The 18,627-nt window shown below is 42.6% G+C and overlaps 2 protein-coding genes across 3 annotated transcripts; one reads left to right on the top strand and one right to left on the bottom strand.

Moving 5' to 3' along the window:
• On the top strand, positions 1-6,015 carry tob2 (transducer of ERBB2, 2). Its single transcript, XM_083676875.1, has 2 exons — positions 1-173; positions 2,553-6,015. The coding sequence occupies exon 2, from the start codon at positions 2,866-2,868 to the stop codon at positions 4,096-4,098; it is 1,233 nt and encodes a 410-aa protein (XP_083533001.1). The 5' UTR covers positions 1-173; positions 2,553-2,865; the 3' UTR covers positions 4,099-6,015.
• A 3,816-nt stretch (positions 6,016-9,831) lies between these two features.
• tefb (TEF transcription factor, PAR bZIP family member b) lies at positions 9,832-18,599 on the bottom strand. 2 transcript variants are annotated; one of them, XM_083676879.1, is made up of 4 exons: positions 18,335-18,599; positions 13,700-14,125; positions 12,973-13,190; positions 9,832-12,614 (listed from the first exon to the last, which is right to left on the bottom strand). In XM_083676879.1, exons 1-4 carry the CDS (start codon positions 18,432-18,434, stop codon positions 12,399-12,401), a joined length of 960 nt encoding a protein of 319 aa, XP_083533005.1. In that variant the 5' UTR covers positions 18,435-18,599; the 3' UTR covers positions 9,832-12,398. The 2 variants fall into 2 exon arrangements, with proteins under 2 accessions (XP_083533005.1, XP_083533004.1); XM_083676878.1 differs by lacking the exon at positions 18,335-18,599 and adding an exon at positions 14,891-15,366.
• Between the last annotated feature and the right edge of the window lie 28 nt (positions 18,600-18,627).

Below are 18,627 nucleotides of genomic sequence, written 5' to 3'. Positions count from 1 at the left end.
CTGTCGGTTGAGGAAACGGAGACCCTTACTATCACACATTTATGAGATTAAATAAAACACAAGACATCACATCAGCCGCTAAACAACTACTTTGAAAAGCCACATTATACCTTCAAATTCATTGTAACATTTGGGAATTAAAAACGCAGGGACTGAACACAACCTTGGCATCAGTAAGTATACACAGCGTCCTCATATAAACATGTATGCCGTAACATACATTTTTATATCAAATGGCACATTTCTTCGGCCTAAATTGTGGATCCTCAGGATTTAAATTAAGAAACGTTGTAGGACTATCCATCAAAGATGCACTGCCTGTCGAGAAACTGAATCTGTAATGGGTTCTGTCATCCATTTTAGATTCTGATGTTGTTTTTTCCAGTAAAAAAACAACTAAAATCGTACATGAAAGTCAGGTTTTATTTATGATTCTATAATGCTGCAAGTCATATCTCCCTATTGTTTTTATTTTCGTGCATAATTCATTCATTACAGGATGTTGAAGCTCTGCTCATCCTCGGTCGATAAACTGACATGAGACTGCAACATTCACTACTTTATTAGTCTTCTTATTAAATTTGGTGACAATTTGTTAGGGCCTATTCAGTTTGTCAGAATGAGAATGTAATAAGTGTCCTCTTTGCTCAGGTGGAATGTTGAGAGAGCAGTAACATTGAGAGAGCAGTAATTACCAGACCTTTCGGATATACGGCTTTATGCCTAAAGCTTCACCTACAGCGCCTCGACACCATCTCTGTTATATTTAGATGTGTCAATATCGGCCCTTTTATGCAAACCTGTACGGTTTTCCTTGATATCATGAAATATATACTTGTTTAACCAGTATAGGGTGCCTGCAGGATGCACTGAGGAAGGCCAGTGAGCCGAGACGCGTTGGTGCGTTTTTTAATTTCTTTCCATGCAATAGCGTTTTCTTTTCTACGAGAGAGTGAGTGTCTTGGATTATTTTGAAGTGTTATGCCTTTTCACATTAGCTGCAACTTCACTTGGTCGCTACAGTAATACCCTGCTCGCCGATGAGTACCTTTCTTTGTTTGATGCCAAAGCAGCGCTCCCCCTCTCTGTATTTTCTATCACTTTACCTTTGTTAGTTACTATAAACTCGAATATATTTTCTAGGATAAAATGCATCCATATAGCCGATTACCGGTAGGCTATATTCACTTGACTGCGTGCCACTGTCAGGTTATATTGTCACGAGCGCTGATGTGCGTGCCCTGATGATGATGATACAATGTAAACAAATATGGCAAGAACAGTTCAAGTTATTAGACACAGGCCTACGATTCGATTGTCTATCGGTTTATTGGCTGATTTGATTGATCACGACACAGGCAAAACAGAACATTGAACAAACCTTTAAGTGGGTGGCTTTGAATGGTTGAAAAACGTCGCTCATATTTGTAATATGTGCACGAAGATTAGGGGCATTGCTAAAATCCACACACTGCCCTGGATTCGTTGATGATTTAGATCCATGACAGGGCTTGGTGATTTTTCTTTTAGACATGTAGGTTAAACACTCAATAACCTTTGATGTGAAAGAGCTGCTTTGTCGGGATGACATTGAATGACATTGGATATTGAAAATGACTAGGGTGATTAATTTTTTGACTGTGTTGGTATGTCAGATTTGTTATTATTAGTTTAAATGCAACAGTGAGTGTTACATTGTGAACAAAGCCTATCTGACAATCTGCTGGCCTAGATGTATAGCCTGCCGGACCGGGTAAATTCCACATAAGATATCGATAAGTTTATGCTGATGTTCAAAGAATACCATCTCATTCTGCCATTCATTTAACCCCACCCAGTAACACAAACCAAGTAACGTTATGGAAATGTTGTAAATAGACGCTTAGCCATCTTGGTCTTCTCATCAACCCACTATTGCAACTGGGTAGTTGTTAGGCTATGCCTGCAAATCAATGTCACCTTTCTCGGTCAAACGAAATTGAATCACAATTAAATATCAGTTATCTTTTAATGCATCGTTTAACCATGTACTACTACATCTCCAGTGACTACAAATGCAGTGATATTTCGATAGTTCACTGACTCTAATCGTAGCTCCTGAAACCCACCTGGTGGTGCTGAATGTGAGGGGGGCAATGTTTATGGTGCGGAGGCGGGTACGCGTTGTGATGACGTTATTGCCATTGCATGGTGGGACATTGTGTTCTTCGTTCTCTTAAGATACTGTCCTGCCATTTTACACTATCATTTTATGCTTGCAATATAAAAGCCAAACTGAACTGTACAGCACAACCTCAGTCTTTCTGTTTGATTTTGAACGGTCTCTCTAATTGTGTAATCTCTGAGTAGTTGAGCATCTGGCAGAAGCGACAGCTGAGGGATTGTAGATAATCATGGATTTCTGCCTTCATCACAGCATCTGTTACACCCCCTCTGCTGCTGGCATAGGCTACACGTTCTCTCACGCCATCTCAAACATTCACCTTTTACAGTTTTGGTTTGCTTTTTTATCTGACCATGGTTCTAACCCCAATTTTCTTATTTTTTCACAGGTGGACTGGACTTTTCGATACCTGACAAGCTTGACATATTAGAGGACTCCACACTCAAAGTGACAATTTGGACTTGTTTTTGGCCTCCTGGCCACCAAGTCTGTCCAGGCTGACTACCTGGAAGAGAGTTTGAAGATTCTGCTAGACTGCAACCGACCTGAATTTTTTCAATTGGCTTTATGAAATGTAGTTGAGAAAAAACCCATCAGACTTCTACAAGCCATAGAAACACCCCTTCCAGTATTATATTGCCTCAACTTTTCCACTTTATTAGAAAAGTTGGCTAACTAGACCACATCAGCCAGGCACAGCCATGCACCTGGAGGTGAAGGTAGCTCTGAACTTTATTGTGTCTTACCTGTACAACAAACTGCCCCGCCGTCGCGCTGACCTGTTTGGGGAGGAGCTCGAGAGGATACTGATGTCACGTTTTGAGGGTCATTGGTACCCCGAGGCCCCTTTGCGGGGGTCTGCCTTCCGCTGCCTGCACCTCGGGGCCCCCAGGGACCCAGTGGTGGAGCTGGCTGCCAGGAGAAGTGGACTGGACACAGAGGAGGTGCGTGCCAATGTCCCCCCAGAGCTGAGTGTGTGGATCGACCCGTATGAGGTGTCCTACCAGATCGGGGAGAAGGGAGCCGTGAAGGTGCTGTACTTGGAGGATCCGCCCGGCCTAGGTGGCGAGGGCGAAAGGGCAGAGGGAGTAAGTGGCGTGAGTAAAGGAGACAGCATGGAGCTAGAGGAGGCAAAGAGCTTGGGCTTCAACCCTGACGCCCAAGTGTTTGTTCCGATTGGGGGTCAGGTATCCCCGGTCCTGCTCCCCTCCCTCTCCAGCTCCCCCACACCTCTCTCGTCCTCCTCATGCCCAGGGCTCTTCAGCTACCCCGGTTCCAGTACCCCCACCAACCCAACGGCCCACTCCTCTAACACATCGACACCTTCCCCTCCCAGTGGGGGTCTCCCTTACCTCCCCACCCAGCAGCAGCAACCCTCCACCGCCCTGCCCAACGCCCGTCCACCAGTGCAACCCATCACGTTCACTACGGCCAGTTTTGCTGCCACTAAATTCGGCTCCACCAAGATGAAGAAGTGTGGGGGCTCTGGGTCGGCCGGCAGCTCAGGAGTGGGCGTGCCCCCGCCCCAGAGGATGCTTTCCCGCTCCCCCACCAACATCTCCCCCCCAGGGCTGCTTAAGCACAAGCCCCTTTCCCTCTCCCTGCACTCTCTGGGGGGTCAGATCCCCAGCCAGCTCTCTCCCAATGCCAAAGAGTTTGTCTACCCAGCTTCCTCGGGACCCCTCTACTTTGACGCAGACGCCCCGCCCATGCCCCCCCACACCAGCCCCTTCCAGCCCCCCCACCCTGCCCACAACCACTCCCACTCTTCCTTTGACCCCTTCTCCAGCCCTCCACCAGGCCCAGCTGTGGGCATCATTGGTGGCAGCAGTGGGATCTCTTACATGGAGAAGCCCCCCTTCGTAGAGGGTCTAGGGGGGTATAACCTGCAATATCCCAGCCAGGCCTTCCAGCCAGTGGTGCTGGCCAATTAAGCCTTTGTTATGATGAAGAGTATTGCTGTAGCAGGGGTGTAGCGCAGTGATGCTCAAATATTTTCAGTTTTTCTAAGAATTGTTCTTACTAATACTACATCTTAGGATTAGTTTTATTACTACTACTATTACTACTACTACTACGACTACTACCATCTCCACTACATATTTCATGTGATTATATGCATTATCCATGTATATTATTGTTCCTGTTAATGTTTTATTTTTGAGGATTCAGAGTTCAGTGTCTCTAACCAGAGGAGTAATCAGACTCCTATTGCACAGATGTTTATTTTTGCATTGAATGTTAAACTGAGTGAAATGTCCTTCAGCTTCTGACTATTGACCCAGCTGGTATAGCAGTATATATTGGTTACATTTTGCACTGCACTGTCATGCTGTGAAAAGGGACCTATGGCACCTACGGAGTGTCCTGTAAGATGGGTTTGGAAAGCTAAGCACTTTGCTTTGCAATATGCTCTGCCCTAGTTGCCACAAATGCACAGAGGGGAATGTGCGGTTTTGGTGGATTCCTATTTGTGCTACCAGGAGTATTTAATGTTTTGTGGCTTATGATTGAGACTTATCCTGAATACGATGGGTCTGCTATTTTAACCTCGAAACACACACACACGTACGTACATACTGTACTCAATCTGTTTTGACTGAGGTATACCAATTTTCTAGTCATCAGCTGAAATTAAATGTGTTAATGAAACATGGTTTGAGAGGAAGCGAGGGTAGTTGAAGGGGAATAGGGAGGGCATAGATGGGCAGGAGTAATGCAGGGCAGGAGGCGATATGTAGCTGTCATGATAGGAAAAATGACATCTGGGAAGGTCAGGAGACCTTGATGAACGTGAGAGGCAAGTTGATCTTTGCGTCTTAGGATATAACGGCGTACTAATCCCTTAAACACACACACACACACACACACACACACACACACACACACACACAGTATCCCAGTCAGCAGTGTGTGAAGGTGAACAGGCGTTGTAGGAGGGGGATGGGATGCAGTTAAGCAGTAGGGATTGTGATAAATGGCTTAGCGTGACTTTGACTATGAAGGAGAGGTCTTATACCACGAGGAGAGGAGAAGAGAAGAGAGCCAGCCAGCCAGCCAGCCAGCCAGCCAGCAAGGCAGGGGCATCTAGGAGGTTCTACCACCTTTGGCATCTTGGGGTGCAGTGGGCTTAGACTGACACTTTAAAACCCGGAGCACGTTTGTGCAGAGCTTCAGTGGCGTAGCAGCCAAAGGCTCACGCTACACTAGTTCCCCTGCCCTTTTAATCCCTTCATTATCTCTGTTCCAGTTGCTGCTCAAATGTGAGATGAGAATCACACAATGAAAGCTGTTGTTTTTTCCCCTTTTCAATTTCAATAAGGACTATGAATGTTAGCCTAGATCTTTTTTTGTCACATTATTATGATACCTTGTCAGATCATTCTCATTATTAAGGTGGTTCACTGGCTTCATGTTCAGTATAATGGGGCACATTTGTCACAAGGGTGATGTGCAGCCCAGCCCCTATCTCCTGATGTCCTTTTGAGCCATCCAGCACTTTATATTCTCGAGCTACAAAGGCCATGTACCTCCCACCAGCCATGGAGGGAGGGAAGCATTCTCATTCCTTTGTCCTCCTTATGATGGCCCATTTTGTTAAAACTGAGAGATGTTGGTCCTGTCACGATTTATAGATTTGTATTTGGATATATTGACAAGGTGGCATAGTGGCCCTACCCGTAATTTGAATGTTTTCTAGATTGTGCGCGTAAACGTCTGTGTATAAGATAACCCAATGACCCTTGACTTGTGCTCACACAGGCATCGCTTTATGACAGTCAGTCAGTCATAGGCATGCATGCACTCATGCAAGTTTTATTTTGTTTTTGTTTGTTTCCGAGGAGGAGCAGAGGGAGGGTTGGGGGTGGGAGTCTTTATACATGTTATGATTGTGAGGGAAGGGTTCATTTTTACATTTGTTTGTAATTTATTTACAATTTTTCTATATTTTTTGCCCTGTGTTTTTTCAAATGAATGATCAAGTACATTTGTAAAAGATTATATATATATATATATATATATATATATATATATATATATATATATATATATATATATTAATTATACATACACACACACACTATAACTATAGGAATATGTATATATTTCTTATGCTCAGATTTCCTTTGTTTAGTTTCTTATGTGCTGAAGTTATTTTTTCAGAAAATAACTATATGAATATATATGCAAGTTGAGACAAAAAATAAAGATGTATAAAATAAAGTATTGAATGTGTATTGTACCTTGTACAGAATTTGTCCAATAAAAGACGGGTAAATGTAATCTGTTAAATTGGGTTTTTGGAGAGTTTCAAAGATGAATGTTTACAATGGGTTGAAAGATAAACAAAACAACCAACAGTTGTTTCCAGTTGTCTGTGTGTCTAAGAGCAGTCTGGTTACACTTGTATACAATTCCTCTTCATAGTGAGTTTATACACTTAAAACCAAAAATCCCCTGACATTTCACCACAATTCAGTGTTCATCCCCAACTCATCCCATCCCTTAGTCACTAAATTTCCAGCTATTTTTCTAGTGTCATTTATCCTACATCTTTATTTTACTTCTAGATATACCTCTAACACAGGGGAGGCTGGTGGAGGTAGAAATCGGAGGACAGGCTCATTGTAATGCATGGAGTAAGGAATGGTATCAAACTCGAGTTTGATACCATTCCTCATTCCATTCCATGCATTACAATGAGTCTGTCCTCCGATTTGCCTCCACCAGCCTCCCCTGCTCTAACTCTGTATTTTGTGTGCCTCCCTTCCATGTCACTCACTGGTTCCCCACCAGTTCTGCTCTGTGTGACTAAAATGGCTGCCAATTCCAGTTACGCATGAAGACTAAAGGAGAGCAAATAACCCCTTCCTGGAGTGTAATCTGTAATGTTAAGTCAGGTCACCCTATAACCCTATAACCCTACTCCAGCTGCTACAGCCATAGCCCAGACTGTCTTTATTCACACAGACTCTGTCCCTGGTCTATGTGCAATGTGTAACGCCATATTCTAGAACACGATGGGGGGGCGGTAGAGATTCCATGATTCTGAGGTTCCAGTTTGTTTCTTCACTCTGAAGTCAGTGTTACAAGCAGGTTAAGGAGAAGGATAGAAATGAATGTGCCGTGAATGTGATTATGATCAGTGAATGGTCAATCCTGGTGCTGGACAGCCCTAAAGATGGATGGAGTCTGTTTCTTTTTTGTTTGTTTTTCTTAATGTCTGTGATTTCTTTTTAAAGTAAAAAAAAAAAAAAAAAAAAAAAAAAAAAATTCTAAACACAGTAAAGTGCTCCAGTTCCCCCACCATTGCTTTGATATTGGTCAGTTTACAGTGTTTAATCGGCTGTGTTTAATTCCCTGGGCCTACAAAGCAGGTCTGGAGGTGATTAGTGTCTCAGAGGCCATGTAGCGGTCACTGACTGCCTGCGAGTAAAGCAGGAAAGTGAGATCTGATGGATGGAAATGGGGGCTGCTACGCTAAACTAGAATTCTAACGGTCTGGTTGAACCCCACTTCACAACTGACCTTTTTTGACGTGGTGGACATCCATACTTCAGTTGAGAAATTAATGTTGGGTTGCGTCTTGTGTTTAAAATGGGACTCATGAGTATAGCAGCTTAAGTGATCCTCTCCATGTACAGTAAATAAAAAGGCTTGATTTTTTTCAAATCCACTCTAAAAACAGGCTGCTCGACAACCAGGATTGACTCAAACTGAGGGGGAAACACAGAGTTTTGTATTCTAATGTCTTTTGCTTATATCTATGTGTGTATTTTATTTTGCACTTTGGAATATTTTGTTGTAATAAAAGAAGTTTATTTTCTATGTAAGATTTAACAATTTAAGAATAAATGGATATAATTGAAAAAGTAAGATATATTAATATAGTGCTTTCTTTTTTGCCTGTATTTTATCATTTTTTCCTATTTTGTATCTGATCTATCTGTACACCCTGTAGATGTATATGAAACCTTTCACTACTGAAATGCAATGACCTGTTTTCTGTGCTTCCCCATGGGAATGGGGACTTACTACTGCAGTTTCTTATTGTATCAGATTCTTTTTTAAGTTTGTAATAAAACAGAATGGCAAAAATAAGCATGGAAAATAACCTGATGGTCTTGTCCTCATTTCTGTCTGTCTCAGTATGTCACTCAAATGTGAGAGGTACTAATATTGCCAGTAGAGTTGGCACATAGACATGGTACTGAAATAACTTATGTTTGTTTATATACACATTATTGATAGATTCACAGCACAATAATTCATATTGCAGAATTCTCTTGGGTTGTATGCAGGAAGCTCCTGTGTGTTCTCAATATTTGACTATATTTGATTTAACACTCTTATCTTCCCCAAGAGAGAGTTTACTTGCTGATCAACTTAAGTCTCAGCTCATTATACATTTAAAAAAAAATATATACCATTATCATTATCAGCTGTTATCATTGAGTGAATTTTCACTGTTGTCCCAACCCAAGTTGCTAACCATCATACTTTAGATAAGTACACCATCAGGGGTTCAGGACATTTTCATGTCATGGTCGCCATGGACACCATCCCTTCCCACCTTTCTCCCGCTCACTATAATAATTAATGAATAATTCAACAGTATCTTTTCACACCATCTAAGTTAGAACTTTAGGCATAGAATATTTTTACATTTTCATTTTACTCAGAGGCAAAGAGGCTCTTGTCACTTCATAGTAAATATATGTGTCCTAATGGAGTATGAAAAGACCCTCTCAATGCTGTCATGAAAAATCTAATTTCAAAATTTCTACCATGGCAAATTGTTCCACACTATTGATGTAAACAAATGTAAGTGAAGTCTAATTAATAATTCAAACCAAAAATGAGATCCTCAAAGAGCAAACAGCTCCACATCCCAACTCTCCTCCGTAGGAGCCACCCAATTTAAACTAGGCAGATATTACCTCTCATTTCATCATCTGAAACATGACTAGTTCAATATTTGATCCTGTGTGGTTGTGTGTTTGTCCGGCTCTAGGCATGGCTCCCCTAGTGTTATCTGAACACACTGGGCACTGCTCTCCAATGGCGTGTGGTTGTTTGACATTAACATGCATGGCCAGATCCTCCTTGGCTCTCCATCACCTCATCGCCCACTCACTCGCCACATCTCATCCCCCTCCTCCCTCCCTCGCCTCTCATCTCTCCCTTTATCTCTGCTCTCCTCTCTCACTGAATCCCTATTTTTCTCATTTGCCTCACTGCTCTTCTCCATCCCATCTTGTTTCCCCACTCATCCCTCCACACTCCCCATCCTCACCCCTAGCCGCCCCCCCCCCCCCCCCCCCCTCTCTCGTCTTTGAGGCTACCGTTATGCAACACTGCTCCCCTGTGTGTGGATGTGATCATTACGCAACATCTGATACTCTACTGGAATACTAATGAGGATGAGGCAGGGGCATAGGCAGAGCAGAAACAACAGAGGACCGAAAAAGAATTGTTTATGTTTGTGTGTGTGTGTGTGTGTGTGTGTGTGCATAAGGCAAGAAGATGGATGGTTCTCTTCTCTCTCTTCTCTGTCATGCAGTACACCCTGTTTGTCTCCCAGGCAACGTCACATTGTGTTTTCTGTCAGCGATGGTCAGAATCACCGCGGTTGGTCCATGACTCAGGGAAGGTCAACACAAGGGTTCACGTTTCATCAAATACCACTTTATTAATATGCATGATACAAGATACAAGATACAGTTAGGACTTACTGCCATCGCACGTATCCTATACATAAGGGTACAGAATAAAAACCACAACAAAAATGCATCCTTATATAAAAGACAAAACCAAATATAAAAAGAAGAGAACAATAAAAATGCACTTGATAGACAAAGTTTGAAATGTGTTCAAAGTTGTGTTTTTCATAAAGAGTTATTATAGCTGTTTAAAGATGTAAAAAATTGTGACTGCTGCTGCTACATTTGAGAAGGCTGTTATTGTAGAATGACCTTGGCCACTGGTGTTCTGAAGGACTGTTTCAGCTAGTACCTCTAGTACACAACACATTTCAGATCTGGTAAGAATGAACTGTAATTGTATTACTATCAATGAACCATGTAAAAAGACAGTCAATTGCAGTGACTGTCAATACAAAACAGACCACCTCACTGGGAAGAACTGTCGTCCTGAACCACATGCAAGCAATATTATCAGGAACCTAAAACAAACATCTGATGTCACACAAGCAGAAGTCCAGTGAATTTCAATAAGATGCATCTTGAGTATCTTACATAGTGATCAAAAGAACCCTCTGAAACCTTAAGTGACAGATTTTTGCCCAAGGTCAAACTTTGCACAGCCAAGGTGCCGATAATATATAATAACGACAAGAGTACGTAGTTTGACAGGCAATATTAATTTAAAAAACGTGTTTGGTGTATCACCTGACAGTACAGACCATACCTTAATGTTGGACCATGCTTTCACATTGTCATTTTACAGAACAGACACAATCTGGCCAACAGACCTGATCAATTAGAATGCAATGACTACCAATATAATATGCTGATCAATTGTTTTGTGAACCATGAATTTAAAGATATACAGTAAGTACACTTTGTGTAAAACAAATGAAAATAATAACACACTTTATTCATTTTCGTGCAGCAGGATCCTCATTGGAAGCACAAATGACACTGGGCCATTTCTAAATGTAAGTCTATTGTCACGATTTTACAATAAGAAACATCAGAAAACAAAGAGCTGAGTAAAAGAATATTATTGCCACATGTACTGTATGTTACATGTATGTTTAAGTCAATAATGAAGACGAGCTGACGGGACAAATTCATACTGTATCAGTTTAAGAAAGACACATAAAAGATTGATTCCCTTTGCTTAACAGTCTGCCATGAACTCTTTGAGACTACACATCTAGGCAAAGCCACATTGGCAAGCAGCTAATTGGGTAGCTATTTTTATTCAAAGTTCTCTTTTTGCCAAACATCACCAAGCAGCTGTAAATGTGCTGATGTCACCACAGGCCCTTAATTTCCTCAGATTCCAAATTCCTAATACCCAATGAAATTGGAGCATGACACGATGCAAGTTTTGGATGAGGTGAACACGGTGGGAAACTGCCATGTCTTCAGGAGAAAGCAAAATTCCAGTACAGTTCTATTTGAAAACCTGTTTTAAAAAAACAAATTCTAAAAGCACAGTTTACCCATTGAAGTCCCTGCTTAGTCATTGGTTCCGTAAGTTTTGTTTCTCAAAAGAAATATCATATGACATATTGTTGCACATTACAATCAATAGATGCATTATTAGAATAAATACAGCACTGATCATAATGGCTTTTTCAACACGTTAATAAGATAAAAAGACACAGGTATTTGACAGAATAACTGTCTCACAGTTCGGGAAAAAATGACCATGAAATTATTATTATTATTATTAATTATTTACAACGTTCAGGAGCAGGTATCTTTGGGTCTGGCGAACCACAGGATGCACTGACTCTAGTGCCCTCTACTTGCAGTGTGCAGTGAAATAAACCAACCTACATAGTACATCCCCCTCCATCAATGAGGGCCCTGATTAATGCCTGACATTTGCCTTCATCTACAAGCAAACACATATTAGGAGAAAGACAGTCCTTGCCCTGCTCCTTTTTTAAAAAAAGAATTAGGAAAATTCCCAAATAGGCTGTTTTACAAATTGTGTGTGAGATACTGGTGGGATAAAGTACACCTTTCAATGTTCAACTCCTAGTTGCCGGTATTCATGCTTTGCTCCGCAAAATAACTTGTTGGTGTGCGGAGGTAAATGTGTGTGTAAATTTGAAGGGCTTGTGTTTATCTTTTTCAAGCCTGCTTTTCTCCAGCAAAACTCACGTTCTCTGACGTTCTCTGAGCATCGCTAAGAGAGGCCAGGCTAGCGGTAAACATGTTGCATGTTTTCCCTGCTCGCGTGACAATGAGAGTGTCCAGAATCATGTCCCTGTATGTGTAGGAGCCAGCCGCTCTCCACAACCCTTCCTCACGTGTCCACCTCTCCCAATGAAGCTGCCTCGACTTGCTCACTGACTGTGTGTACCCATGCCTCCATTGTCGGGTTGGAGCAGATTAGGAACTTGACGCAGTGACCAGTGGTCAGCGTGACAGCAGTGCAATTTAAAATTCCCTTTGTGTTTTTGTGTCTGCGACTGTGTTTTATGGGGAGATTTAATTTTGTCATTCTTTGTTTAAAGATAGAAGTTTGTCCCTTACAGCGGACCGTATTTGGCCTCGTATCGGGACATGGTGTTCTTGCAGCGGCCGCAGTCCTTTCGCAGCTCGGCTACCTCCTGCCTTAATGCTTGGTTCTCCCGCTCCAGAAACGAAGCCCGGACTGTGATCTGATTCTCCTTCAGCCGCCGGGCATCACGCGAGCGCTTGGCAGCCACGTTGTTCTTCTTCCTCCTAGACCAGTATTTGTCGTCCTTTGGGAGTTGCAGAGGGAGAGGGTTACAAAACAGGCATTAACAGAGGATTTACATAAAATGAACATCTGGGTTGTGATGACATCCACAACTTTGATCCGTAATCCCAGCCAAACCCTCACTTGATCTCTAACCCCTTCTTCCTTCTACGGTTATAACATTGTAATACTATAATCTTAACCAATCGGTTTCCACAACATAGGCCTATATCACAGTTTAAAATAAGACTCATTTGGTGCCCAATCCCCAATGGCTGCCTATATTCTCAGTCATACCACAAATCCAACGGCTTCATCTACCCACATACCATAACTCACACACACTCTCTAAACTTCTAATAATTCTTCCATCTGCTTACCTTCGCTTCATTGGGCACAAACACCTTCTTGGCCTTCTTGATCATGGGCTGTGGTTTGAGCTCCTCTTCTGAGAACTTGTGTTTGCGTGGGTTGAACAGCTCTCCCCCGGGAACGCTGGACAGCACCAGGTCTGTGGGATCCGGCTGGAAGTTAATGTCCACCTCTATGTCCTCCGGGTCTATAGGGGTGGGTGTGACGCAGACTGCAGACTTGACCCCTAGAGGGAGACAATGAGTGAGTTCAAGAAAAAGTGGATTTTTTTCCTACTTGTTTATCTTGATGGCTGTTAGATATGTTTTGTAGAGAAAACATATTCTCCAGGGCTATTCAGTGAACAATTGACAGCTGCATTATAGATTATTTCCTAAGTACACTCAGTTTGCTTTAAGGTCACCATGTAGAACTGCCATTTACCAGTGCTCATGTTTCAGTACATGTGCATGTGTTGGCACATGTGTGCCTGGGGCAAGGTGCCAGACGATGCATGTATATCAGTATTGTTAAATATGTTGAATGTAAAAAAACCTGCGTCCAAGAGTCTGTCTGTTTGTGGGTTCTGTTTGAATACCATAGGCTTATGTGAATATAGAGCCAGTAACTATGTGCCAGAGAGGGAGAATTGTTTCACATAAGTGTGTGTTACAACTCCAGACACAATACAATTGGGTGACCTCAATGCTATTAGGACATATGACCATGTGTCCAAAATGAGCCCAAAGCATTCACCACTTTTCTGGTCAGGCACCTCCTCTGCATCAACCACTGACACCGAATCTTCATCATCCCCGTCCTCTTCCTCAGCTGTCTGCAAGGTAATTGTGACCGTCTCTTCTTCTGAAGTGACTGTGGCGGTGGCAGAAGGAGAGGAGGAGCCGGCAGCCTTGGTCCCCTTGATTTCCTCCTGGGCCAGGCTCTTCTGCAGCTCCTCCTCCAGGGTGGCTGGGATGCCATTCTCCAGCAGGAACTCGTCCAGGTCCATGTACTCCAGGTGGAAGGTTTCCCCGTCGTAGGGGATGGTCTTCTCCCAGATGGCTGGGGTCAGGGAGGCAGACACTCCTCCGCCACCACCTGCGCACCCAGCCCCACCTCCACTAACCCCACCGGACCCAGCCTCCGTGTCGTCGGACGAGCACAACTTCTCCTTTTCTATTTCTGTGAGGGAGTGGAGAGGGGAGGGAAGGGACATGGAAGTAAGAGGAGAGGGGGCGTTACCGTGTGAAAGACACAAAGAAGAGTCGGTAAATAAAGTGTGATGATTGAGGTCCATTGTCACGGGAGGGAGATGAGAAGTTGAGAAAAATAAGTGAAATGAGAGAATGAAATAAATTTGAGACAGGTGAGGGGGGGGGGGGGGGGGGGGGGGGGGAAAGAGAGGGGGCAGGAACAGGTAAACAATGGGGGAGGGGAAATTCTGTGCTTGTTGTAAACACACTGCCATAAACAGGTCTAATTTGCTTAATATATATATATATATATATATATATCTGCCTTTCAAATGCAATTATATTGAGTGGTTTGTCTCGTATCTACATCATGGTTTGACTGCACTGCTCTCGGGCAGGCAGGGAGGTGCAAGAACTTTTTGTTCTTTTTCTCCTCCTCACTCACTTCAGCGCTGCTGCCTCAGGGGAAACGGGCATAGCACTCGACGTGCGGGGGGGGGGTGACTTCCCCGTTGTAACTATTGATATCACTAAACATGTATGCACATAAAACAATTCAATTATTGATAGATTATGCGCCAAAGCTTCCAACAAACACGAAAGGATCAATTTGTAGAACAAAACACGCGTTGATGGATCTTCAGTTAATATTTGCCCGACAGGTGTGTTTGTCAATGAATGATCTACATACAGTTGACATGCAGTGTATATTTGGAGTCTCTCCAATCATCCAGCACTGTGCGACTATTCTTACCATCATCGCCATCCTCGAGTATATTGGGAGGAGGAATGTCCATAATCTTCTTCAAAACAAAAGGGTACGCTTTCTGCGGACTCGATCTGGGCTCCCGTGCCACGGTGATAGAAGCTTTCCCAGGCATTATTAGAGCTTTATATTCCGCGGGTAATACGAACGCAAATCGAAGATACACAAAAGTGCTTCGTCTCTTGTTCCAAGCTCTGTTGCTTTGAAACCTGTTCGACAAATTAAAGCTTGAGACAAAACAACACTACACCGACCCCCGTCCTTCGTACTGCGAGCGCTGTGTTACTATTCATGAGCTGTGGTACGCCTCTTCAAGAAATACTCAGCGCGGATAGGTCGCATGTACAGCCTGTATAGGAATATTAAGCAGCTGACATGTATAGAAAACGCGTTGGTGTGCCTGTCAAAACACAGGCAGTACACCACCACGGCAGCCTATTGGCCAGGACGGCTACACTTATCCCACATATGGAAAACACTGTGTAGGGTACACTACGTGGGGAACGTGAACTGTAAAAGGGAACATAGTGTCTCGTACACATGTATGTCCTGTCACTAAGTAACCAAACAGGAAGCCTTGGTATTCACTGGCCTTGAGACGGCCAGGAAGAGGTGTACAGCTTCACATACTGTACTTCTAATTCCTGAGAGCAGCACCAAATTGAAAAAAATAGGGGAAAAAATAAAACATATATTGCAAAATGTAGCCCATCATGTCTGCGTGGTATTATGATTCCTTATGCATCAAGGGAGAGAGAAAATGTAACGTTCACTCTAGACAGCGCATCATGACAAGATATATTTTTGCATTGATATACTTCTATCCTTCCACAAGGGGACACCACTCGTGCCTACAACACGTGCCCCCCCACTCACGTGCAGAGCTACCGAGGGGGCGATGTTATGGCACGTGCAAAGCAAGACGGCGGCGGCACACGAGAAGCGTCACTGAACAGTGTCCGTATCATTTATTTACAAACAAACAGCGCATCATTGGACCTGTCTACAATTCTAATATGCATCAAGTATGTTAATGGCAATACATATAGATTTAAATGATCCGTTTCAAAGCGATAATCATCTGACTGAATGATTTTCTCTAACCTCTAGCCTCTACTGAAACATTCTCACGTTTTCGTGCACACGCTCGAGCGCGTGCATCCCTGCTGGAGCCACAATGCGACAGTGTGGTTTTTAGCAGGATGTTCAGGAACATTATGTTCTGAACAACATTCCACCGCCACCGCTGCTCATAGAAAAAAGAAAAAAAACACAAGACCAAGTAAACAAAGAGGGGAGTGTACAAACTGGTCGTGCAATTATATGGAATTCCCAAAATAGTTGAATAAAGCCCAATAATAGGCGTGCTGAGGGCATCTGGCTGGAGATCTGAAAATGTCTCGAACCTACAGTTTGTAGGCTGAAATCAAGCTGAAATCAATCATGGCCAATTTAGTCGCATGTGCTCTAATCTATTAATCTAATCTATTAAGGTATGTGGTTATTATGTACAGTGGTGACCTTGGAATATAGGCCTTTTTGGTAATAAACCCTTAACCCATAGGCCAAATGCAATATCATCCCCTCTGATGTAATGTTATTGTCCTTAGAATGTGTAGGGTGCTAGAAATGAGATTTGGAACTTGCGTTGATCTCAAGTCTCTCCCGAACACCCTCCCCCCTGTTTTCTCACCTCTCTGACCTTAAAAAGAAACCACACGTTGTATTTTGTATACTTAGTCCATTTAGACTTTGACTAGCCTGTGCAAGTAACTGGTAAGTACAGATCTTGCAAACTAATATTTCTCCAACTTTAGGACATGGAAAAGCATAATTACTCCCTCTGCTTCCCTGATCAAGGACATCAACAAGTGTTGACTAGTCTGTGTTCCTTTAGTTGTGACACAGGCACTGATGGTCACCTATCAAGGCTTTGTATGCAAACAATCATTGCTCTTATAACATCTTTTCATATGAACACAACTGTCTGAACACTGTTCCTTTCATTTCCCAGAGGAGCAACTGACTGGCTAGTCCAGCTTTATAAGAGCACAGTGTGCGTTATATACTGGGTGATGGCAAACGCCTTGTCCGCATAACAGTTGTCTGCATAACAGATGGACATGTATTCTGGGATTCTGAAAAGAAGACATGTCCACAACCATCACCTTGGTTGAGCCGAACACTTATCAGTAAAACAGGAACAGGTTATCTTAAAGCATGGGCAGTCAGCACACAAGATTATAACTCATCAAGGCCATGTCAAAGCACAATGCCATGTCATAGGCCTAACTCATTGCCTTATAAGAAGTCATGAGATTGTGGGCTCACTCTGTGCATGAATCCCCTAGCAGTCCAAAGTGTGAACTTTAAGAAAGTCTACTTTATATATAGGTCTAATGTAAATATAATACCAGGAGTGGTGACAGGGCGTTATTTATGTACAAACAAGACTAGGCTATGTGATTGAAATCTCTGAACACAGGCATCCTACTTTGTTCTGTACATATATGTGTGTGTGTATGTGTGTGTGCGCCATCTTTTAACATGTCTGAGCCAAAAATAACAGCATAATGTATTGTGTTCTGAATGGTAGGGCTTACAGGTTACAACGTAGGTCAAAGAGTTTCTGATCCCTTCTCATGGTAACGTTCTAGGACATCTAGGCTAAATGACAGTTGAATGGGAGATCTATGACCAGCAACTTTATGAGGGAGTAGTCTGTCTAGGCCAAGTGCCAATGCAATGAAACAGACATTTGAGTAATCTTTCAGCACAAGAAAGCATTAAAGAGGTTGAATGACAATGCAAACTAATGACAGTGACATCCAGTTCCACTGGTTAAAATCTGTACGTGGACGGACTGTCAGACGTTTTTCAAGACATAATACCAAGTTCTGGGATCAGAGTACCTGACTCGCATAGAACTAACGTTAGCCCCATCTGTGATAGGATTATATAATTCAAGTCACAGATGGGGCAATATGCGAGTCATGTTTCAGGATAAGGACATCTGCAGGGCGTTGGTTGACATCCAGCCATTAACTAAAAAGACTCACTGATGGCGAGAGAACAATTTCAATGCCATTGCATCAGCCATATATGAAGTTGCAATGAGTCACAGTAAATGTAACATTGTTTTTCACGACATTTCAGTGTCACTGTTTTCACTGACCTCAGGTACCCTTTCTACTAGCTGTTTTCACAATTCCATTGACCATATACTCATTGAGACAGCCGAGTGACTAGTAGGCCTATACAAACCAATGTTGTGACAACAGGTCGGTACACTGGGACTCTAGCTACTGTACTGACACCTAGTACTCAATTCTATACACATCAGTAATATATACATAAAATAAAGCACACTATACCACTTGCATTTACCAAATTAAAACTGGGGTAATATGTTATTTTCTGACATATTCTTACCGTTCTCATTGATAGGAACATTAAATGGAAAGTCGAGCAGGGATTTGAAAACTTCAGGAACATCGCAGATATCCCCGAGGATTTCGTTGGCCGTAGACATTTCAGACACCGTTGGAAAGAAACTTCGTTTCGCGATTACACAAACTTGGATCAGAGTAAAAAAAAAAAAAAAAAAATAATAATAATGTAATCCTCGATGTGGAACTGCAAAGACACTATTTTGCAGACAAAACAATTTCTGTTGACTTCAAACTTCTGAACCAACTTCTTAGGATATGTCACGAGGATGAAAT

Source organism: Argentina silus, assembly GCF_951799395.1.
Source record: "Argentina silus genome assembly, chromosome: 9".
Lineage (NCBI taxonomy): Eukaryota > Metazoa > Chordata > Actinopteri > Argentiniformes > Argentinidae > Argentina > Argentina silus.
This window is presented reverse-complemented; position numbering and strand designations above follow the sequence as displayed.